The sequence below is a fragment of the Silurus meridionalis genome, chromosome 17 (genome assembly GCF_014805685.1).
Source record: "Silurus meridionalis isolate SWU-2019-XX chromosome 17, ASM1480568v1, whole genome shotgun sequence".
Lineage (NCBI taxonomy): Eukaryota > Metazoa > Chordata > Actinopteri > Siluriformes > Siluridae > Silurus > Silurus meridionalis.
This window is the reverse complement of record NC_060900.1, coordinates 20,506,714-20,532,939: the sequence shown is the minus strand read 5'-3', so window position 1 is coordinate 20,532,939 and position 26,226 is coordinate 20,506,714. Positions and strand designations below refer to the sequence as shown.

The 26,226-nt window shown below is 36.2% G+C and overlaps 1 protein-coding gene across 1 annotated transcript in view; it reads right to left on the bottom strand.

Moving 5' to 3' along the window:
- Nucleotides 1-20,102, bottom strand: part of sema3bl (sema domain, immunoglobulin domain (Ig), short basic domain, secreted, (semaphorin) 3bl) — a 39,540-nt gene extending 19,438 nt beyond the window's left edge. The window contains exons 1-2 of the mRNA XM_046870594.1: nt 19,788-20,102; nt 2,353-2,513 (exon numbers count right to left, since the gene is read on the bottom strand). Coding sequence (XP_046726550.1) covers nt 2,353-2,513; nt 19,788-19,893 — 267 coding nt within the window. The 5' untranslated portion in view covers nt 19,894-20,102. The remainder of the gene's footprint in view (nt 1-2,352; nt 2,514-19,787) is intronic.
- Nucleotides 20,103-26,226: the final 6,124 nt, after the last annotated feature.

Genomic DNA, 26,226 nt, shown 5'->3' with positions numbered 1-26,226 from the left:
GCTGACTATTTTCCTATAACAACAAACTTACTGTCGTTACTGCTTTATAGTTAACTGGCCATATGTATATATCTATGTTCATTTGACACTAGTAAATGTTTTTATTAGGATTATCAATTACTAATACAAGAGTCTTTTCTTCTTTAGGAGTTACAGGTTTGTCCTCGAAGTGTACCTGCCTTCGTTATTACTTTCCTTTACTGTCAGCATTTAATAGTTTAATTCTGTTTAATTTATATAGCATTTTAAACAATGGCATTTTTAACAGTAACATTACATATGAATTTATTGCTAGATTTACCCTTAGCCCTATAATTAATAAGTTTCAGTAACCCCATTCAACTGTAATCTTAGTCATTTTTTATCAAATCCAGATGTTTAAAACATTGAAGAAGTTAGCTGATACAGAGATACTAAAGAAAAATATTATTGTGCTGTTGTATAGCTTGGTGGTTTTAAGTCCACGAAATTAGAAGGTAAACTGGCGATGAAATAGCGGCTGCATCTGGGGTCAAATGTCATGACCTGGGGCGTGGCAGTAGCTCTTGCGTGTCCCTTATCACAACACTATTCTTTGCTTTTCCTATTAGGATCATCTGACCAGCCCACACACACTGACTTGGATTTAGGACACCATTAAAAAAACAATTACCATGAAATTATAAAATTTTCAAAAACCATTAAATTATTAGCTGTAATAACTCGAGTTACTCTATTCTATATTTTATTTAATTTTTTTTTTTTGCATTTTTGGTACTAAATCCATTGCTACACAACCTGAAGGATGGTGAGAAGCTGCATCCCAAAAATGTTGCTCTAATGAATGAATGATCCTCAGACCTATTACACACAGCCATAAAAATTAAAACCTTTCTATATAGTCTATGACATCGTGTTTATGACCAATGTGAACCACAGACACTACGCATAATCTCCTCTCGTAAACAAACCTCTTAAACCCCACTTTAATATAAAACCTGACATGTATTAATTAGTGGTGGGAATGTTAGTGTTTATAATTCTAAACACTCTAAATGTGTTTTCACAGATGTGTGGGTGTTTTTAAAAGTTATACATGTGTACAGGGTTCGTTTGTGTGTGTTGGATGTGTTTGTTGTGTTTTTGGCCCTGCCAGTCTTTTAATTAAGCCTCCTGAGAAGGCTGACATGGTACCCGAGAAAACAAACAATATGGTTAACGGTGTGTGAACATGTTTGTGTGTGTGTGTGTGTGTGTGTGTGTGTGTGTGTGTGTGTGAGAGAGAGAGAGAGAGAGAGAGAGAGAGAGAGAGAGAGAGAGAGAGTAGGGGAGCAAAATATATAAGATGTGAGACTTAGGTAAGATTTAAGTGAGAAAATTATGGTCCAGGGATTGCCTTTTTACCGGTGTGTGTGTGTGTGTGTGTGTGTATACAGTACAGTATATGTATATTAGTGTGTGTTAATCCTTTCTTTTACCATAGTCAAACACACACTGGCATGGACTTCTCGGCATCCTTATCACAGTTTAATACATAATCACATTATAATAACATTATAAAAGTTAGGTATGAGCGATGAGGCTGATGTACAGGATGTCTATCTCACAGAAAATCTTAAATGAATCTAAATTAATTATTATTACCACAAATAAAATTTTTACAGTTTATAATTTTATGTTCTAAACAAGCCATTTAAGATAGATAGATCTGGATTACATTTACATGAATGTAACACAAATTATTTGATCTCAGTATTATAAGAATCTATCTGGCATCAGAGACATGGCTACAGGACAGACACGGCAGGTCTAGAACCCTGAGGGTTAAATCAATATATCGTTAGGGCAGAACTCCCTCAAGCGTCCCAGGCAGAATTTGACAATTAGTTTAAAAGGCATTAATAGATTGATCAACACATCAACACTATTAAAAATATGTTTTGTTGAAACACATAAACACAATCAATGGCCATTCCTCTCTTGTTAATTACATATACAGTACAGTGGTCCCCCAGAACGTCGGAAGTTCAGAAAATCCGCAAATTTTGGACATACCCCCGCAGCCCCAACGGTACCTTTGTGAATTCATAAACATAATAGTGTACAGTATGTGACCAAATACATAGTTTAAAATGTTATTCCTAAAGTTTCTGAACATTCAGTCCCACTGCAGATTCTTGCTGTTAGTTAGGTTACAAGTGAGAACCCGCAATTATCGGGGGTTGACTGCATAGCAAAGATTTTTTGGTAAAAATCTAGTTTACAGATTTTTCTTACTTTCTTGACAGACAGACAGACAGACACACACAGAGAGCTAGCATAATTTGCTAAATGATTTCTAGAAATCAGAGATTATATGTGTGCAAGCAATACCTCTTTAGCATCATGGTGTGTGTGGTCCAGTCTAAGAGAGTAGAGAACATCCTTCCCTCCCAGAAAGAGCCTGTCATGGTACTCATCCAAAAACATAGCCGACAGCTGCAGGTCCTCACGCAGGCCCGAGAAGATGGCGGTGCGATTAGTGGCCACCAGGTCTGATCAACAAAAGCAGAAAAACACAAGTCGAAGAGAATTAGTTAACAATGAACATAAATTGATTGACTGAAACACAGATGACGAAGACTTCACTGTTAAAAATCCATTTCACTTTTTATCTTTAAAATCAATTAAATCTCTAACAATGCAGGCAAGGTCAACTCAAGGTTTTCTTGTTATTACCCTTGATGTGTACCATCAATAAAACTTCTTGATGTCTTCTTGAATTCTGATATTGCCTGTTGTTTAATTCAAACATGAGTTTGAATTTAATGATTTAGTTTCTCAGCGAAGGGAACAAAAAACAACCCTAAGCATTGCACAAATATTTTCTTTTATTACAATTCATTGTTACTCTTGTTTTCAAATTTAATGAAACACAAAAGCAACACGTTCCACTCAAATGAATACACTATTGGCCAAATATGAGGGCAGAAAGAAATAAAAAAATGTGGAAATCCCATGCATGATTACAATAACCTAACAGCCTGGTACTTTAGACAAGAGAAATTTATGGCCACCAGGACTGTTCTCTATTTCTCAGACACCATTCCACAATGGCTAATTAACTACCCTTCATTTATGCCTTTATCCAGAGCAGCTTACGTTGATCTCTTTTAAAGGGTTAGGGGCCTTGCTCAAGGGCTCAAAGGCTCAGGCAGTCCAAGGTCTTAGGGAAAGAGCTACAGTACTGCTGCCCCATGTGGGGTATGTAATATCTAGGGCTGAAATGATTCTTTGAGTAACCTCGAGTAATTCATTTAGTCCATTAAACTACACACGGAGCACTGTGTTTTCCCACAGACCATTATTATTGAGAGCCACCCACTAAACTCTGGAGCGCTCTGGACAGGTAACACAAAAGATGCTGCAAAATGAAAAACGGAAGAACGGGGAGAAAACAGTGAAGGGTAAGGAGAAGACTCAGGCCAAAGAAAATGGCAGAAAGTTTCCAAATTTTGGCATGATTTCAAAGTAAAACATGAAGATGGCAGCTGCCATTTTGAAAGTAATTATAATAGATTTTTTTTAATAGATTTTTTTAATCGGTAGAATACTCTATCGTTAGTATGTTAGTCATATCGAGTAAAACACTAAAATGTGCAGAATATGGGGTTCTCCAGAACCAGAAACTTATTTCATTGCTCACTTGCTTCACTTCAAGTTCATGTTTTTTTCCCTTTCATCCTATCACCCAGTAACTCATAGTCCTGCTTCTCTTTTCTGTTCTTTAATAATTCCCACAAGTCATAACACACAAGCACTAAACTTTTACATCTCCGGATCATCGTTTAGTGAACAACCACCCCCACCCCAAACCATCCCACAACCGCCCTTTCACTCCCTCAAGGAAATAAGATTTTCATGCAGCATGTAATTCCTTATTGAACTTTAATGAGCAAAAAAAGTAAAAAGAAATCTGAAATGGATGAACAATGAAATAAGAACTAAATTAGAAAAGCGATGACCTCCAACAAACCAAAGCCTGTCAAGCCAGACAGCACACACACACACACACACACACACACACACATATACTTAGAAACTTTACTTGTATCCAGACATCCACATACAAACACGACATGCTACAAAAAATAATAATATTCATATTTGAAAACCAAGGCAATAAAGTTTGCATAAAAATACTCCTTTGATATACACAGAAACACACAAATACACACACAGCTTTCTGGCAAAGTTACATTCAAGCAACTACGATCTACGGCGCAGCTAAATTAAATCGTAACAGTAAATCGAAAAAATATCATGCAGTGCTCTGGTTGGGGTGGTGCCATGATGTGTACGCCTGTGGGTGTTTATTTGCGATGAACTGAACCTTTTCTGTTTGTGTGTCTATGTGAGAGCGACATGCAGTGTGTGAACCCCCAGCATAGTCCTGTTTTTTATTTTGACTCTATTCATGTAAGCAGACACACTGAGCTTGGCTTCATGTGTGTGTTGAAATTGTACTCCATGGATAATATTGATCCATAAGCAGCAAGTTGGTCTTTAAGGAATCACCACAGAGAGCGCACGATAAGAACAAAATAATCTTAACATAATCATCTTGAAAAGTGTTGTAATTATTATGTCCTTGCCAAATTATATATATATATATATATATATATATATATATATATATATATATATATATATATATATATATATATATTATGTTTTCTGTGTATATATTTTTCTGAAAAAATGTTTCTTTTGCTTGTCTCTCTACCAGAGCTCTAAAGTTCAAGTGTTTTAAAAACTAATATTTTTACAAACTGATTTATCAGGATCTTACAGTGTGTACTTTCTTCGTATTAAAACAAAGATTTTTCTTCTTCTTACACCTTATCAGTCAAACAATTCAATCAAAATATGACAATATGAAGAATTCACACTAAACTATAAAGGTATTTGATACATTATACAGTTTGTGGACACCTGACCATAAGATTCATAAGTGATTTTTGAGCATCGCATACACATTTAGTCCACATTTACTGTTACAGTATACTCTTCTTTTCTGGAAAGGTGTTCCACAAGATTTTAGATCTTCATCTAGCTCATTTGTTGCATAGGGCCATTGTCATACAAGAACAGGTTTGGGTCTCCTAGTTCATTTAAAGGGAAAATGTAATTGTATGCTATCTAAAGCCATTCTTTACATATGTGCCGTTAACTTTGTGGTAAGTGTTTGGGGTGGAACCACATATTGCTGGAAATGACAGATGCCCCACTACTTTTGTCTCTTTAGTGTATCTTCAGCCAGACTGAACAGATGAAGACATGGTTGCCAACTTTGTTGCAGAAAAACTCAAGTGGCCTCCACAGAGCCTTGACCTCAACCTCACAACTTTGGGATGAAATGGAACAATAAATGCTTCCTAGACCTCTTCACTGAACATCATCACCTGACTTGAATAATAGTCTTGTAAACACAAATCCATACACTGCAGAATATCTCTTGTAGAAAGATAGATAGATAGATGGACACAATTGGTTATATAATTTTGTCTGTTCAGCGTATGCGATAGAGATATAGCCAAATGTCAGCCACAATGACATCAAACAGACACACAAATCAGTAAATCTTTGTTTTACGAGAAATGTGGTACTATAATCAGAATTCTTTGACACTTCTTGAAATAAGTGAATGCAGCAATTCAGAACATCTGATATTTATCGAAAAATCATCAATATGCTGATAGTGCACACATTCTAAGTATTTTTTTTTTTCATGGTTTGGACATAAATGCAACAAACAAAAGTGTGAATATGGGTGCAACCCGAGATGAGTTGGGATCAAAGCAAAAGAGGAAAATGAAAGCAGTGAACAATGTTTAATCTGGTTACAGCTTTTCTCAAGCTGTAGGACAGACATGTGGACATCTGAAGACAATTAAGCGCAACATTAGATTACAGCCTTCACCACTCTGTCTCTCTCTTTGTCCTGTTTTAATTTACTGACATTCCCACACACACACACACACACACACACACACACACACACACACACACACACACACACACACACACACCACAGTGCTGGCCCTTGCCTCTCTCTCACTGCTGTATAAATAATCTGTTCTTTTAAAACAACACAGTCTTCCCTATAATCAGTAATTAACCTTAAGTAAACCAGAGACATCACTTCACCCAGATATTCCTCAGGTGTTTGTGTTGGCTGGGGCACACACACACACACACACACACACACACACACATATACACACAGACACACAAAAGTAATCAACCTTACTGGTGGTCGTTAGTGAAATGAGTATCTCTTTCCGCAAAATGACGAAAGATGAAATGTTAAATGAATAATGGCTGAAAGAGAAACAGAGATCTGGGGTGCAGGTTAAGTCAAGAAAGATGTTCATGGGTGTGCAATGGTTCTGGAAATGAGTATTGAAGTAAAAACCCACTGCCATTCATTTCTGTGTGTGTGTGTCTTTGTGAGCATCGGAAAATATTGCAACGCCAGACTTCAATGAACCACTACAGAAACACAGACTCCAGTAACAGGAAAATGAGAGAAAAACTGGCAGATCATTTGAAAGTCTGTCATTGAACCACTGCCCACTAAAACGGCAGCCATTTTTGTGGAAATACCCAAAATAGGGGCTTATAGTATTCATTTTGTAAGTATAAAGTATACTTGTTTAAGAGTGAACGGTGAGTAAATAAAAAGCATTTCTGGCATTTCTATATATAAAAAAGCAATTGTATGTTTGAACTGTAATCAGTGGAGTGGAGAGTGTACGCCTTCCTTCCTCTCCTTTGCTAATCAAGTAGAGTTATAATGCTCAGATCATGAGGGAATTACAATAATTACAAGATGACTACTTGGAGCTGTTCATCTTTTTGGACTTGGCAGAGAAAGAAGTCCGTTCTAGGAAAACGCACATACACACAAAAAAACTAATCACGTCTGAAATATAGTAATAAAATGTTTTATATGATACTATCTTCTGTTTTTATTTGTGTTTGTTACACACCACCAAATATGGAACTTCAGACAAGACATAAATCTTGCATGCCATGAATACAGCAGCTGTGAAAAAAGTACAAGTGCTTCCATTTTATGAGCTGTTTTATTATTTAAAAATTCCATTAGTTACGCATCAATAGTGTGTAAGTAAACCATAACCCTTAGTTTAATTCTATTTAAAATATTGTAGACAATAGACTATGGATCTTCAAATTAATAAAGCACAGAATATCCTTTCATTTCTATGATCTACTCTATAGTGTTATTTAATGTAAACAGTGCGGTTTGATTTTCTGTATTCCTCTATTCTGCTACTAGTAGAAGGACAATATGGACCAAGTTTATTTATTCTTAACAAGAGATTGTAATTTGTGAATGGGCAAGAGACAGTGGCAGAGCAGGTATAGTAGGTCCCAGGTCTAGGTCTAGGTCCCAAGTCCAATTCTGAGCTTATGTTACACTCTTTCTGGAGCCTCACATGTTTTCCTTATGTTTCTATAGGATTTCCTTTAAAGCATTCCAAATTTTTCATACAATGATGTCCTTTTCGGGGTGTCTCCCCGCTCACACCCAGTGGTCCTGGAATAAATTCCCGATCCATTGCAATGCAGTTTAGTGTAAAGTAGCTACTGAAAATGAACGAACATATAAATGAACTAATTTACAAAAAGCCAATAAGAAAATTAGCTACTGTTTGTGCAGCACTTTTGTAATTGGAATATTAACAGGAAAATAATTTGTCACAAAGAATAAACAAAAATAGAGCCAATGTGGCTCTGTGTTCCAATATAATGAAGTGCAATTCAGATTATTCAGGTTGTTTGTAATCCTTTAAAGATCCTTTCTTGTATGTTTTCTTGAACCTTTTTAAAGTTTTCCTTTAAGATCCAGTCATAAACATGAAAAAAAATGTCCAGACCTTGTTGTCTTTCCAAACACACATCTCATTATAGAGATCATGTATTTACATCTGGTGTTTCCATACAGCATTTTCATGCAATTTCTCAAGATTCAATTTAAATGACATGGATAAAAATATAGCTACTGTTGGGTCCGTGTGCAAGAAATGTTCCCCTCAGCAACTGCCCATGAATCTTGTTTCAGTAGTAAGTCACTCTGGATTATATGTCAAATGAACTTGTTATAAATACATGTTCTGGTGCACATATCTAGGCCACATGGAAACTGTGGTCTTGGTCTTCGTGTACAGTGTGTGAAAACGATCCACTCCTGGGCCAGGCTTCGAAGAATGTGATTGGTTGAACCTGACGTGTTACGTTCTGTTTCATAATGGCATATTAAACTCGAGAGATGACATGAACATGTTTAAAAGATTTTTTCACTTTTCTTTCCGTTAACTGCAGCTTTAACTGAACAGTTTGTTCATTTCATTTATTCCTCATCAGTAATATATTCAAATCTCCAGTAATTTATATATAATCTTTTGTAATCTCCAGTTATTTAATTATTTACGCAGTGGTAACATTTGATCAAGAGCAAATCTGAGAACACTGAGCATGAGGCAGGAGTGCCAATACAACACAGACCTTAGTGCATTCACAGAATAACATACATATTCAAACCTTGGGGCACTGTAGAATGCTAATGCACATGTAGGTAAGAGGAAACTGAAGAACCTGGAGGAACTCACACAAACACACTGAGAGAATGTGATATTCCACACAGACTATATCCTGAATTCAGGATTGAATTGGAGCCCCTAAAGCTGTGAAGTTGCAAGAGTACCCTTTACTCAAACTCTTAATACATAAATTGTATGACTGTATCTTTTATCTTACACTTATGCACAGCAGGGGTAACAGATAAAATTGTGCAATTTGTCTATTGTTTAGAAAGATTTAACTCATCCTATGATGAAAAATCGATCCCTGAGTTTTTGAGCCAAGCCAGAAAGCACGCTAGACCCCTGACACACCACCCTACTAAATAGGCAGTGTAATACGCTTGTTAAGATCCTGGTTTGATGTTTGTATCTCAGTGTTTATATCTAAATCCAGAAGATCTGGAATGGATTATACCTTCCCAGTGTGCGATCAGAGATCGAGTTCTTGCCGTGTTGTAGCTCTTGGCTGTTCCTGTCAGCAGCTGGAGTGTGGAACTAATCGATGGCTGGCAATGCACTTTGCATCATGAGGGAATGATTACAGTGTTGCATGTTATTTAATGCGTGATGAAGTGCCGTCCCCCTGGCACTGGAGTGGGCTCTGTGTGCCCTGTGCCTCCTCCTAGGATCTGACTCTTTCTCTTCTCACGTGTTAACACGGACTGCATTCACAATCAATTCACAATCACATTCTGAATCAAATCTTTCATTTACTTTGACATTAAGAATGATTTTTAGAGAATGTTTATACCCTAATATAGTGACGCAATTAAGAAATACAGCCATAAACCCCAAGAATACACATCACAGACCCCAATTTGAGCTTCATAGGTCTGTGAAGTATATCCTTGGGGTTTTGAGACTGTACTGTTTTTGATCACATTACTTTATTATTATTTCATTTAATGAATTAAAGATCCTTATTCCCTTATTATGAATAAATCACTGTTGCATGTCTAAATAGCTGCTTGCTGAAAGGAAATGGGTCAAACTAAATTCAACTAAAGAGTGATTATAAATAATGTTAACTTGAATCTAACTGCAATTTTGAAATGAAACCGAGGACATGAAAGTAATGAGAAGCATGTTTAAAATTTTCATGTGTAAATGAATAAATGGAAAATCTCTAATGACTTGAAAGGAAACATATAAGTCTGTTGTTGAAATCTGAGCTGTAAATAAACCAAGGGTCCCTGTGAAATTCTTTTACTGTGAAAGGGTAAACCCCTGCTCTACAGAACCATTATTACAATTTCTTCCATTTCTCTCACACAGCCAATGTTTTGGTCTTCAGTCTACATGAAAACTGCACCTTGGGTCACTGAATCATGCGCAATGCAAAATCATTGGGTCATTGCAAAATGTGTTATAAATGTGTTAGGACTCTATTTTCATGGCTGTTGACCAGACTATAATTACTTATTTGATCAAATGTTTTGCTGTAAACTCAGATTTTGGAGAAATCCCGGGTGAACATTAAGCTATAGTTTGACCTCGTTGTCAGTCCACGCATATGGAAGGATGTTTGTTGTTTTGTTTTTTTATTTTGTTTTAAAAACCTTTGGCCGTGTTGGTGTTTTTCCACATTTCCACTCAAAAGTCATGCTCTTAATGTAGGACTTGCATCATTTAAGATTACAGAACATGACATACTAATACTAAGCTGGAAAGTTCATGTGAGTTTGTAAAAAAAAATTTTGTTTTTGATAAGACTGTTCAAAAGACTAATAGACAAAAAAGACAAAAAATATCAGTATACCCATGTGGGCAGGCCTTGAATAAATTGTTGTGTCTCAGTTTCCTACTGCTTTCAATCCCTTCAGTAAAAACTACTACTGTAATTTTTTGCAATAGGCTGAATTTTTGTTTGCTTGCTGATTTGGTGTTTTGTATCGAGTACATTTATTTAAGAATAAATAAATATACATCTATTTAATCAACTTATTTATGCCCCAATCTTGTACCAAACTAACAGGAAAGCTTTGGTTTTCATATCCTTTTTCATTTTTGCCTATAAAGTCCAGGCCATTGTATATAAACAGAGGCTAAAGGAGTTCAAAGACATCTCAGTTTATCACTTCTTTTATATTTTCTCGTTTTTATAGCTAGAAGGTAAGCAGTGTGTTGTTATGAAGACAGAGAGTCCTCACATATATAGAGACTGTCACAGCTGGTAATCTGACAGCTAGTAAATGCACTTCTTTTGGCTCTATGTCTGTTCACTTTGAATTTCACTTTGAATTATACCGTGACATATTCACCTTCATTCATCTTTTCAACTCTTTGCCCACGTCCTTTCTATAAACAACAAAACCCCTTTTTTCCCCTATAATTTTTTTGTGAAAAAGCTTTTACAGCAGGGGCTCTCAACCTTTTTTTGGCCAGTGACCCCATTAAAAAAAGGGAGCTGGTACTAGGATGTGGCATTGCCTCTTTGGTCTCATGTGAAATTTTTTGGAGCTTAAAGAATAAAGCTGCTTAAAGTAAAATTTTATTTTTATGTACTTCATTATTAATAAATATTCATTAAATAAATTTTATATGAAAGGAACGACATTACAATAATGGATACTTTATTGTGGTCTCTATAGAGATATAAACCAATAATTTACTATGAGAAAACATTTTTTTTTAAATATATTTTTTTCCGCTTTCTTCGTTTCTAAGCTTTGAAAAATCTTACTTCCATTTATCAGCCACTTGTGTATATGTGGAAGTGTATATGTTTTTCTACATGTAATCCCAATCTAGTCACATGGCCACTCTAAGCATTCAGGTTAAATAAATCACACAATAGCTTTACTAGCAGGCTGCTCTGGTCTTTCTCAGCATGTGTAAGTATACACCATTTTTAAATGCTGGAATTAGCTTTTTACTCTGCAGAGCCACATAATACATGGCCAAACTAAACAGCAGGCAGGGATACAGTTTGAAGACTCAGTATTAAGCCCTATTTAAGACTGGACCAGTTTGAAATGGGACGTGAGGAATTTTTTTGCCGTATCTCTGGGATTGTAACCCCATCTTGTAATAGTCAGTCTTTTTTCTTTTTCTTTTTTTTCATGGACTGTGCATGCACACATCTGGAAAGATTACCTTCTGTAATCTGAACAGTGGAAATAATGCCATGTAATGTACCGTATATACTGGTTGAATTGACATGCTGTTAAAGATTCCACTATATCCTGGGGAAAAGACATTTCATGCTATTTATTTGTCAGAATAAAGACTTTCACGGAAATACTTGCTCTTTTCAATCATTTCTTGAGGAATCCATTATGAAAGAAAGTTTTGGCTGAGCTTAAGATGCCGAACAAGGGTTTTAGATGCATTCCCAAGGGTTTTTAAGTAAGTTGCTGAGCATGCATAAAGGGTGCATGTAAGTTATGGTCACGTGGCCTGCTAATGATCAAGAACAACAAGGTCAAAATATTTTTGTAATGCTTGTATTTTTATGAGGATACATAATGAAGACACTTAAATCTCTGTCATTTATATATATATCATCATTTTCCAGTGATCTGTATGTTCAGAAAGTCATATCCAGTTTAAATAATACTTTGGTACAAATATTTGATCAATGTGTTTCAGAACAAACAGATGAAGCTCTTTTGGAACTATGACTAAGATCAGAATGAAATCTTAATACTGATATAGAATTTCGAAACCATGAATAAATCAGTACAGTCAAAATCAAACTTTAATTGGAATCTTACAAGATCACACTCATGCAAACATGTAACATTTAAGTGAAGGTTAGGGTTGTAGTGCACCAGCATCGTTAGTATAGGTTTATTTTTTTTATGAAATAATCTATCTACAACAAGCTCATGTGTTTAAATCTGTCAGGCCTTTGACAAGATGAGCTTATGCAATTAGGTTATCTCTGATCCTGTTTCATTTTCTTGGAACAAAAATTTCTACTTTCCCTTTTCATTCCCCTCAAACTATCGAAAATATTCTCAAGCTGATTTTTATGTCTCGTTCATTATTTATAACCTCATCTCTCACAGACTTTACATTTTGTTTCCAGTTATCGTCTTTTAATCATTCTTCTATATATAGAAATAGAATTAAGAAGGGTCAAAATACAGTAATCAACCTTCTAGAAACAAATAAAGTGGACTGTCACAATTCTGAAAGTTAAAAGAAAATTAATCCTGATTCCAGGTATTATGTAGATTGGTATAACTAGGGAATTACACATGTTATGGAATTTAAAGCTACTATCCCCTCTTGGATTGCTGTCCCATGCTGAGTGTGCTCCAGCCTCGAACCAGGTCACTTACTATGCACAAGGAAATGGTTCTGAGATCAGTGTTTTTATAATTGACTACCGGAATTAGGCTATGAATGTGAAATTGTTTACATCCTGCCAGTAAACAGCTGGTTGGCCAGTTGTCACCCTTTGAGAATGGTTTCCATTGGTTTGTGTGTTTGTGTGTGTGTGTGTGTGTGTGTGTGTGTGTGTGTGTGTGTGTGTGTGTGTGTGATAAAATCCAGAGCTGGAGATAGCAGGCAACAGAAACTCTGGAGGAAGTTTCTGTTGCCTGCCAGTCAGCACATGGATCAGAAACCGAGGAACAAGCCCTCTCTCGGTTCTCAGTCAACCGAAGCTTACTGCTGTATGTGTGTTGATTAAGTGTCATGGGGGACATACAGTAAGTCTCCATTATGTCCAGTTTCTACAGTAAATGTATGCCAGTTTCCATTGTGTGCATGCACAGGTGTGTGTGTGTGTGTGTGTGTGTGTGTGTGTGTGTGTGTGTGTGTGTGTGTGTGCCCTGCCAAACCAAAGCCATGACGAATGTGCAATGCATCTAGTATAGGCGTATTGGGAATTGGGGCCTTATGGACAGACATTTCATTTCCTAACACACTTGTCAAAGAGTTGAAACTAACCCAGTAAGTATTTTAGAGTGAAACTTAATCATGCACAAGCACAACAGTGTTGTTGAATTCCCAATTCTGATTGGTCAGAAAGTGTTGATTCATTTGCTATAATAGAGGCTCTGACGGTAGTGCCAGATTAAAGGCAATATTCATATACAGATTGGGGTCATATTCGCAAGTGGATCTTGAATGTAGCCAAATCAGTCTAGTATTTCTAATTACCAGATGCAATCCAATGAATTTTATTAATCCATGTTAATCCAATTACAATAAACCCAATATAAGTTTTTTTTTAAACAATTTAATGTTATTTTTACCCATTATAAGCTTAAAATAGTCTTGTTTTATTGGCAGATCATTCCAAGCATTTATTTATTGGAAGAAAACGACGAGCTTTGATTGAGTAACCATGTCCAGAAATAGAACTGCTGGTCTGAGATTTTGTTTACTGTAATCTTATAATAAGAAATACTAGAGAAATTTGAGACCACTATTTCTGTGGTGGAAAATTCACATAAATGGATTAATGATATGGTGACAGTTTCTATTAGATGTTTAGCTTTTCTGGAACAAGCCACAACTTTTTTACAAGGAGCTTTGTAAAAGCTTTTTTTCCAACATAAAGAAGTTTCCAGCCGGTAGGCCTTTAGGATTCTTAGTTACATGACAAGCTGCATTTTTTTCATACAGAAAGAAAAAGCAGCTAGTGAGGGAATGACTATTTAAAGCTGCTGTAACGTACAATAAGTCAGTATGGAATTATTGCAAGTTCCCAAGGCCAACGTCAGCCATTTGGTTGGGTAAATTTTTGTCCCTTGAGTTTGGATTAGTAATTGTTTATGAATCACTGCACTAACTCAAATTACACAATTTGATAAGCTAAAGTTTCTTCTTACTAATTCACGAATATATGAGAGCAATGTTTTTCTAATGATATTTTTGACAGTTTTATGCTTTTCTCATTGGCACTGTGGCTTTACCATTTTAGGCTACATTTCATGACTGGATCTTGTACTTATTTTTTGCATATTATTACTGAAAACCATACTGTAAATTGTAAATGCAGAAAACAGTTCAAGTAAAACATGTTTGCAATTAGTGTGATGGCCATCAATACTTACATAACAAGAATATTATCTGTCTAGAAGAAATACAAGTTGCGTTTGAACATAATGCACACTACAATCTCTAAAAAGTTTCAACTGTATAATTTCGCAAAACTGCCTAAATGTCCCTTACCCCTACCAAATCTGTTTCCTGCCTTTTTGTATTTTAAGATGTTTTAAAATATCTGGGAACATTAATAAACATAATTTGAGGGAGAGAAAGGGAAAAACAGATGTGTGGATGGTGTGGATGGACATTTCTTGACCATATGGGTGACTTTATTCCTTCATGTAAACTCCAACATTCAGAATACCCTACCCTATGTGTGTGTGATGAAAAGGCCGCCATTTCACAACACATAAAAGCATACAGTACAACTTATGCATATAGCAGAAGTCAAAATTAACCTACTAGAAATTACTTTTCACACACACACACACACACACACACACACACACACACACACACACACACTCACACAAAAGAGGGAGTTTAACTAAAACAGACACACAAATAAGTGAGTGTATTTAGGAACTACCACAGATTATTACAGGTACCACAAGAGATTAGCTTATCGAATAACATATTTAAGTTTGTGCCCTTTACTTTGAGAAATTCCGTTTGCGAGTAAAAGAGTGGGAGAGCATTTCTATCTCTTATCAGTAAGCAGGCAGGTCAGGGTGTAGGTCAACTCTTAGCTCAACACTTTCAGATACGATGGCAAAGGAATGACTTTTCAAGAAGCAAAAATATTTAGCTGGACTAGAGGGAAATCCCTGGAGATTTACTTTATCACACCCACTTACACAGGAAAGACTGCTAATTCATCATTTAGCAAGCGAGGCACTAGACACCCACCCACACCCGTGTATGTATACATATATATATATATATATATATATATATATATATATATATATATATATATATATATATATATATATATAAAGGGTGTAACGGTACACAAAATTCACAGTTCGGTACGTAAATATTGAATTTTCTAAAGATGTGTTCTACTTAACTGTTTTAATTACTTCAGCATTCTTTAACAGATGTCTTCATTCTTTTCATCCTTCATTCATTCACTTGCTCAATATGTGGAATTGTCAGGATTATCTCCTTTTAAAATAAATTCTTGTAGCTAGAAGTAAAAAGCTAAGAATCCATAGCGCAGTGTTATATACATATTAAAGCTGTCAATCGATTTAAATGCTTCATCACATTTTATCGTATGATTGTCACAAGTTAACTCGTAATTCATTGCAACTTAATTGCACATTATTGTCTGTTCTAAATTTACCTTAAATTAATACTTTTGAAGTTTAAAATTATTAAATCATCATGGGCATTGACAAAATATTAATGCATTACGCAAATGTATGTTTATAATTAGTGAAACCAGACTCAACATAACACCAAATAGTGGTTTTAATTGCCGGATGTGTGCATTAGGGCAGATTTAGCTGCTTGATTTGACACTTGGCGCATCAGTAAAACAAACTCCAGCTGAGGTTTTTATATCTGAGTTATTTTGTATAATTTTCTTATCTTTATTTTATACTATTTATATTACTTTAATAGCGTTAAATACATATATATATATATATATATATACCCTGGATGGGAAACCAGTCCACTGCAGGGCACAACACACACATCTTCAGACTAGGGTTAATTTTGTATAGCCGAACCACCTATTGGAATGTTTAAACAGTTGGAGAAAAAAACCTACATGGATATGTGAGAACATTGTAAATGGCACACAAGCAGTAACCTAAGATCAGTCCCAAACTAAAAATCCTGAAGATCTGAGTTGGCAGTCTGCTGCAGTGCTGCTTCTGATTACATGTGAATACACAATGATACACACACAAAATATCAGATTTGAATTTATTCAGACATCTTTACCAAGGAAAATTTCTCAGCTGTCTCTCATCCATAGCTCCACCTACATGGTTCCCACAGTTCAAGGCACACATGTCCATGAACACAAGCTGTGACATTTACACCCTTAGCACTAAAGCCCTTATTTTTCAATAAACCCTTTGTTAAGAGTACAGAAACAAAGTTACTTCAGCTGTCTGGGAAATCAAATATCTGGCTACAGAACACCCTATTTTAGCACAGCAAATCAAATGTTACAATACGGAAGTGTGAAGTGTTTTATTGTCTGCCATTTTTCACTTTGACAAGGAAATTGCCTCAAATATCAGCGGTTTCATGAAAAATCCGCTCCTAAAGCGTGTTAACTCAATGCCTTTGGTATTCAAGGACTTACATAGTGAACCGAATATGGGCTGAAATGGTACTAATATGACTATTGAGTTGCAACTAGGGAAAAGTAGATTAAATCACCATGGACGTGTTATCAGCCAAGTGGAGTAATGAGCCAGAGGGAATCTCAATGTGCAACATAATTCTTTATCCCACCACAAGGACTCAAAGTTTTAGAGTTAATGCTCAAATCAGATTATTTTATTCAGGTGATTAGTATAAATCAGATCCCACTCCTGACTTGAGCCACATATACAAAACTAACAACAGGCCACCAGGCACAACCAATAATACATTTCAGCCTGCTGTAAATGTACTTGCAAGGTCACAAATTTCACACAATTGTATAGGATAGGTCTTTTCATGCTGGAGTAATAAAATTTTCCTTTAATTTAACTACAGGGCCCAAACCTGTTCCAGTATGACAACACCCCCTATGCATAAAACAAGCTCCATAAAGACATGATTAGCCAAGGATGGAGTGGAAAATCATGGGTGGCCTGCACAGAGCCTTAAACTCAACATTACTGAACACCTCTGGAAAGAATCCTCACTAATGCTCATGTGGCTGACTGAGCACAAATCCTCACAACTGCTTTCTTTCCAAAATCTAGCAGAAAGCTTTTCCTGAAGAGTGGAGATTATTATAACAGCAGATAGGGGACTACATCGGGAATGGGATGTTCAAAAAACACATATGGTCACGATTGGCAGGTGTCCACAAACCTTTGGATTCGTTGTGTATATAAATGAAAAAAGTCACAGAAATGTGATCATAATTTAGCTTAGCTCAAGCAGTGATGAGTTGTAATGTAAAGGGCTGTTGCATGTGATATGTTGTTTGATCTGTGGAAGGAAATATCCTCCCCAAAGACAAATTTCTATCTGGTTTAGATATTTTTTAATGACTCACAATTTGTAGAGAACAATGGAAATGTTACAGAGAAAACTGTGTAGCCAAGCCTGTCAAATATCCACCTGTATATAATTCCAGGTAAAATGAACCATTCATATTTTTGGCCTTTGGTATTGTTTCACAGTAAATTTAATATGTATTGTACACTGATTAGCCACCACATTAAAACCACATATTATGATATTGGGCTCAGCAGGTACCCCATGCTCCACCAAAACAGCCATGACCCATTGATCCATGGACTCCACAAGACCTCTCTGAAGGTATGCTTATGGTATCTGTCACCACAATATTAACAGCAGATGCTTTAGCTCCTGTAAGGTGTTAGGTGGGGCCCCCATGGATTCCATTTGTTTGTTCAGCACATCCTGTAGATGCTTGATCAGATTTAGATCTGCGGAATTTGGAGGCCAAGTCAACACCTTGAACTCTCTTTCATGTTTCTCAAAGCCTTTCTAAACAATTTTGGCAATTTATCCAGCATTAAGAAGCCACAGCCTTTAGGGAATGGTGTTGCCATGAACCACTTGTTCAGAAACAATATTTAGGTAGATGGTATGTGTCAAATTAACATCATCTTGAGTGCTAGGACCCAAGGTTTCCAAGCCGAATACTGGCCAGAACATCATAGTGTCTCTGCCTACTTGCCTTGACATCCAATGATGCACACACCCAGCTAAACTGATGTAAAAGAAAATGATTAGAACAGGCCATCTTCTTCCTTTGCCCTATGGTCCAGTTGTGATGCTCGAATGCCTGTTGTAGGTGTGTTTGGCAATGGAAACAAAAGTGGTCAGCATGGGCACACTGAATGGTCTGTTTGAATTGCAGCAGCATACACAGCAATATGGGATGCACTGTGTGTAATTACACCTTTCTTTCAGCCAACATAATTTCAGCAATTTGTACTACAATAACTGCCAGGTGAGACCAGACTGTCTAGCCTTTACTCCCCATGGGATTCATTAAATCAATGGTCTCTTTTTCACTGGTTGTTCTTCCTTTGACCACTCATGGCAGGCAATATCCATCAGAAACTCCCAAATGAGACATGCTTTTTTGGAAGTGCTCTGACCCAGTAGTCTCTCAAAGTTGCTCAGACTCTTTCATCTGCCCGTTTTTGCATTTGGCTCCAAACTTATCAGATGTTAATTAGTTAGTATTCACTGAAATGTATAGCCATATACATGCATTAAAATCTAACCATTGTGTTATCTCAATTATAAAAAATGGGTCATCAAATGCTCATTGATAGGTTTTCTATGGAAATGTGCTTCTTTTGAACTAATCACTCAGTTCGTTCATTAATAGTCTTTCATCCATTATTCATTCATTAACATTGAAATAAGAAATGCTGCAACAAAGCAATATCGGGTTCCATTAACCAATTCATTCATTAGAACTTTGCAACGACCTACAATTATACCCTGGTAATTAACTTCTTTGTGCTCTTCGAATCTGGATTTAGTTTTTTGTTCTTTTTATCACTGGGAAAAAATAACCGAGCACGCGCTTTTGCATTGCACTTGATGCGTCATACACAAGGCACCCGAGACGAGACACGGATCAGGGCTGAATGAGAAAGTGTGTGGAGACAGTGCATGCAAACCGCAAACAAACAAACAAACAAACAAACAAACACCATGCTCCACCATGCCTGTTTAGGGAAAATGATCACTTATAACCTTGTAGTATTTGGTTTCGGTGGAGTGACAGAAAAATTACAAAATACAAGTGTGTGTGTGTATGTATATATAGATAGATAGATAGATAGATATATATATATATATATATAAAATCATTATCATTATAAGTAATGTATATGCAATAGAATGATTGTATGCTTTCCTGTCTAATGCATTACATACCACTTGATTAATGCGGATGGATTTCTCTGTCTCTCCAATAATGAAAAACTTTCTAATCTCTAAAAAGTAAAAAAAAAAAAAAATTGATTTTTTTGTTACCTTTGTATGAGAGGCGAAGACGTGGGACGTTTAGTTTGTTGGCAAAAGCCGTCGTAAAAGCGACAGCAGTTAAAAAGAAACACGTTGATAAAACGGATAGTTCCATTATTCTGCGCTCCGGTACAGCGCGCGCGACCAGGCGGCTCCTGTTCAAAGTGCGAGACTCTTTTTCCTCCTGCACGCGCGCTGCTCTGCGCTCCTGCCCACAGTCCGAATAGCGCACCCGCCCCTCACAGCGCGCGCAGCAACGCGCTATACACAGTGCGGAAAGAAAGCTAGAATGAGACGAGAGGAAAATACACGTCCAGTATGGCTTACTACCGAATTAGACGTCCACAGAAGCACGCCTCCTAGTGAACTACTTTGATACATTAGAACAGTACGGTGCGGGTTGGGACAGTTTTGAAAACGCATCTGCACAACACTACACACTGGTTATCTATATGTGGTGTGATACAATGGCAGAAATGGTTTGGTCTACTTCATATGTTCATTCGCAAAAAACTTCTAAAAAAAAAAAAAAACTTCTAAAAAAACTTCCAATCTTCTAAAAACATTGGGTCTCTATACCTAGCTAAGTGATTCTGATTGTTTTAGTTCGCTTGAAGGAAGAAATGGTTTTGTTGTTGCGGTTACACAGATGTTCAGTAAGTGTCTGACCATTCCACTCTCTCTCTCTCTCTCTCTCTCTCTCTCTCTCTCTCTCTCTCTCTCTCTCTGTGTCTTCCTAGTCATATCCAGGAATAATAACTCGATGTAAAAAACATTTCCAAATAATAAGGAAATAAGGAGATAGTTGAACATATATAAAACTAATAACAAAAGGTGAAGCAGATGAATTAATGTTTGTCCACGTTTTGTTAAGAAGATGTCAGGGTATGCTTGGGGGTGAGGGGGTTCAGGAGGTGAAGTACACAAGTATATAATTGTGGTAGATTTTAATATTTTAGAGACTAAACTCCAGGATTACATTTTGTGGATTAGGTGTGAACGCTTTTTTATGCTTTTTGCACAGCGAAAGAAGAAGGTCCCCGTCTTCGCTCACTTTAATTAAGTCAACGAGGAGTGAGCTGCTTCTCAGCAGGTCCATGCAGGGTCAAGCACTTAGCAGCACTGGGAGGGAACAAGAGTCTTTTGAGGTCTCCATATTTGTTAGCGAGTTGGGAGCCTCTCCAACACAAAGGCCTGTCAAAGAAGAGCTGCTGTTCCTGCTGCATGACATCAGCATTCCTTATCCCATGCAGCTCAGTCATAGCGACGGATAATTGGAAAGGATCATGGACACAGGAAAAGTCAGGAACTTTATTCCGTGCCCTTATAAATAACCTAGAACTTTTTTGAAGCTAGCTGTCCAAGATTTTCAGCCTGTAAGTAATTATGCGACTATGACCATTTAACAGACAAGACCCTTTAACAGACACTGTTACAGTTATCAACTTAAATTATGCTGACGTGGTGGGAGTGAGATAAGTGACCTGTGGGAAGTTTTGGAGTAGGAAGCAGGAATGATTTCAGAGAGTAAGAGGTGAGGGAATGTTGGCAGATTAGCTTAAATGTTTCCAGCCCAATCACAATGTAAAACTCCAATTTTCTTAGAACCCCAAGTAATTTTCACAAATGAATGGAGCTTAAACAATTTTTGAATATAAGTCTAATCAATCAGTGAAAATGATGTGTTAGAACACATTTTTTAGATTAGAGTGAGAGCCTAATTGGGCTGGAAACCACCCAATACAGCGACACTGCCTAAGGGATAAGATGTAATTAGGAGTCAGGATGTGTGTGTGTTTGTGTGTGTGTGTGTCCAGACAAACCTGCTACCCACCTGCTGGCATGCACATTGGCAATGCAAACTCAATGTCCCAAAGCCCCTTTGGGGTTTGACCTTCAACCTTATAATAAAGGTGGGGTTTAGGCTGAGAGACTTCTGGTTGCTCTTTGACCTCTGAAATGACCACAGTGAGCAGACACACATGTCTCTCTCTCTCTCTCTCTCTCTCTCTCTCTCTCTCTCTCTCTCTCCTCTCTCTCTCTCTCTCTCTCTCTCTCTCTCTCTCTCTCTCTCTCGCTTTCCTTTTCTCTCATTCAAGCATGTATTAACACAAACCATCAGACTTTCTATTAATGTCATCCTTTTCTTTTCTTCCCTTAGCTGCTTTGCACATGCAGAATTCCAACATTAAATGAAAACTGTTTTCACTGAAAATAAAGATTCCTTTTTTATCGATTCCAAACTCAGTTCTTTGTAGTTATTTAATAAATTAAAAAATGTTGTTGCCGTTTTAAAAAACATATTTGAAAAAAAAATCATGAGCCTTCACAATTAAGTGAAATAAAAACACACTAGCTCAGTATGATGCTTTGACTCTACTTGCAAAACTGATCCAACTTGACATTATAATTTACCTGAAATTACACAAATATGAATATTATTTAAAGACTGACATATTATACTTTCTTACATGCCAGATTCAAATTAATTGAGTTTTCTAAATAAAAAAGACTTACTAAATTAGTTTTAGCTAAAATAAAAATGGGCTAAGTACTGTCAAAACAGTAAGACACCATTTATTAGCACCATTTATTATATGAACTATTATATTGAGCTAATTGTGCCATTGGCTTAACAAATCTTATTTTTTCTGCTACCAAGCTAGTAACTCTATAAATATAATATGATAAGATAAGATAATATAAGATAAGATAAGATAAGATAAGATAAGATAAGATAAGATAAGATAAGATAAGATAAGATAAGATAAGATGCAAATATATAAAAAGAATATACACATACTATAATATACAGTATATACACAGTACAATGTATAAATACAATAAGGGAAGAAAAAAGTATGCATTGCAGGTAGTATTTCACATAGAATAGAATAGAATAGAATAGAATAGAATAGAATAGAATAGAATATATGTATAAATTCTATAGAGTATGTACAGTATAAGTTGCCTCAAAAAGTGTTTGCAGTGTTTATCTAGATCATTTACACCAGTATTTTGTAAAACACTGTGGTGAAATTCATCGAATATGATTTGAGTTTAGACTCAAGGCATCTTAAACTAGCAGTGCTAAAAAAAAATCACATTTTTATGCTCGTGCTTTTTGGGTTTCTTTAAAGTAATTTCAAATGAATGATTTGACAGGTAATATGCTGCAAAGGGTGGTTTTGTCAGTGATTAACTTTAATAATGTGTCTTTAAGCCCATGCTTTCAAAGTAGGCATTGATATTTTAGCCTTGGTTGTGCCAAAAATAAAACCAGCTTTTCCCAGGTGCCAAACTGCCCGAGCTGTCTCATAGCCAGTAAGTACAGTTAACCTTGATGATTTAAAAAGAGCATTTGGGGGAAAAAACATCAAACATAAGTAATTCATTACATAATGATATTTCAGACCTTTATGAACCACGCCAGTCAATTTAACACATAATACATTTGAGGCAGCACAAAGCAATAAGGGTATATCATTTTATTATGTTTTCCACCACCTTCAATCTTTTTTTTAATGCTTTTTAAAAACCTTTCCATCCAGATTTTGTTGTTGAGCCTCAGGGGAGAACGTGTCCTTTGAACCCCATGCTCCCCCTCCTCAGACTGATGTAAGGGTAGGAGGCTTGAGCTTCAGCCATGCTGCTCCACTTGAACTCCACTGTCCAAATGAACAAAATCTACCATAAATCTTTAAAACACACACACACACACACACACACACACACACACACACACACACACACACACACACACACACAGATGTTCAAACATTTTCAAATGCCCATGCACTGCAGTGTCCACAGCTTCCACAAATGTCTGACAGAGCAGATATATTAGTCACACAGAGCGTGACAGAGGAAAGGGACAGCAGTGTTGCATATGTTTGCATTGACAGTATTTACCAGTTATCTCTATTTGTCTCATTCTCACTTGCTGTTCTTCTTTTTATCAAAGATTGAATTCATAAGTTCACCAGCTTGTTTCATAACATTTTTTTTCACTTTTTTCTTTTTTAAAGCCTGAACTATACATCGGTAAATGTGTGAGACCCATAAAGCATGCCATAAATATAATAAAAGCCATGAAGAATATAAGTTTGTTTCTGTATTTGAGAACATAATTTACCAAAGCTATCAAAAGTTTTACACAGTGCTGAGATATTATCACACACAAGGCAGGATGAGAGATGTTTTAGGGACTGCTGGTTTATTGTTGCTGCATAAATCTTTATTTTTTTTAAGAAAAGTTTTTTTTTCTGTATTACAAACTGCTGTAATGAACCACATGTAATTTTATTACAGTATTTAAGGACATGGTCTTGTTTTAAGTACAAATGGTCCCCAAGTTACGATGGTTAGACTTACGATTTTTCAAAAACAAAATAAACAAAAACAAAACTGTATAAATATTAAAAATTTCATGCAACAGGCAGCAGCATACGATGTACGATACACTGGGATGAGCGTATCTCTCCCCCTGTGTTGTCTCTTGCTAGCGGTCAATGGAATAATGTTGTCTCAGTGTGTATATTTTTCGGTTTTAAACAATTTTAGTGATAAAAGCATGTCTTCCAAGCATCCAAGTATGTCTCCTGCTGCTAGTGAAGAAAAAAAAGCATGCAAACTGCAAACATGTACATTATCTAGTTTAATGAGCTAGATTAGCTAGCTAGTATGTTTTTTATTGCTTTACAGTCTATAGTTATAACTAGCTAGCTACTGTAGCTAACGATTAACAAAAACTCACCCAGCAATGTACTGAAACCCTGAAGTTTGCTTACCAGCTAATCTTACCTTATATATACAAAATATATATTAAAAGCAACTACTCAGACAGCATTTTCTCCAAATGGAATTTCCATTTATTAGCATAATTAACATGTCATTAAATTTACTTTTGTTAAACTCATTAAGTCTACAGTAGCATTATACTTTTATTTGTCAGTGTGATTGTAATCTTTTCAACCCCCAAGACACTCCAATTTCTGGGTGGAGTGCGTTATTGCTGTCAACTTGGACCTTTCAGAACAGCCCGACTGATAATTACGAGTTCAGCTCTTACAAATCAGAGGCTTATAATTACTGTAATTCTGTCAAGATGTGAACACATTATAAATACCAGGATTTGCAAAGACCGTTGTCATAGCAATGAAATTACAGTCAATTCCTGACATCACCAGTTCTATATTTGCAGACCGGCAGCATGTTTGCTAACTGAGAACTGCAGGACTGATCACAAATTAAACACTAATACGAAGTGTATTAGTAATGTGTTGTCAAAGCCAAAAAAGTTAAAATAAAAAATACAGCATCAATGTGCCTTGGCAAGGATTCTACAAGGTTAAAATTTGTACAAAATGTATAGAAGTAGATAGATAGAAGTATTTTATCATAGGATAAAGGTGATTAGTCAGTACTGATCTGCAGTTACATTTTAATATATTTAACTGCATTTATGGAGGGACAATACAAAAAAAAAAAAAACAACAAAAAAGGTTTTCAACATAAAGAGAAAAACAGGCAGAATAAGCCAATTGTATAATGTTAGGTACATTTATTTTATTTTTTTTACAAATTAGTAGACATCTATTAAACCAAGGGCTGCTTTTTTTTGTTACTGCAGATATTTTCAAACAAAAGTTAAGCTATCTCCATAGAAACTCTAGTGTGTGTATGTACATTGTATGTAGGGATTTGAAGTAACTACTAGTGCTTGAGGCAACTTGAACTTATATAATTTATAATCCATACCCCCCCTCCCCCTCTCTCTCTTTTCATTACTAACAAGTGTCCCAAGATCTAACTTCCAATCAAGAAGTCAGCAGTCAAGCCATACCAACATAAACTTACAATTAAAACCGCATGCAGACAAGAGAATGATATTGTGCAGTGATTGGCTTGGCACGCTGCAATTGCAACTCTAGTTCAATCATAGTGGCACCATTATTGACCGTGACTCCTGGCCTCTGACCCTTAGAACGTAGAGTGCATTTATTTATTTAGTCCCTTGACCCAAGAAGCATTAATCATCATTGTCATACCTGTGTAGGTGTGTGTCCGTCTGTGTGTGTTTCTGCTCATTGTCTTTATGTGCGTTTAATGAGCGTAAAAAAAAAAAAATGTGTGTTTAAGCATTTGCAGTCTGACTGCATGCATCTTGACAGAACTGTGATGGGCGTCTATATTTCAGCAAAGGTGAAACAAAAGGTCCTTGGGTGGTCTTGTGTCTGTCTGTGAGTAAAAGTCAGCAATGAATGTATCTGTATTTGTGAGAAATGAGATAATAAATCAGAGATTCCAACTTGCCTGCAGCTGCTGTACAGAACCATTCCAGCTGGACATGCAATTATGGTCACCTCCACACACATACAAATTATATAAACATGATCTCACAACACTGTTCCACCAGCAATACATCAGAAAAGTCTATCAGCTTGGT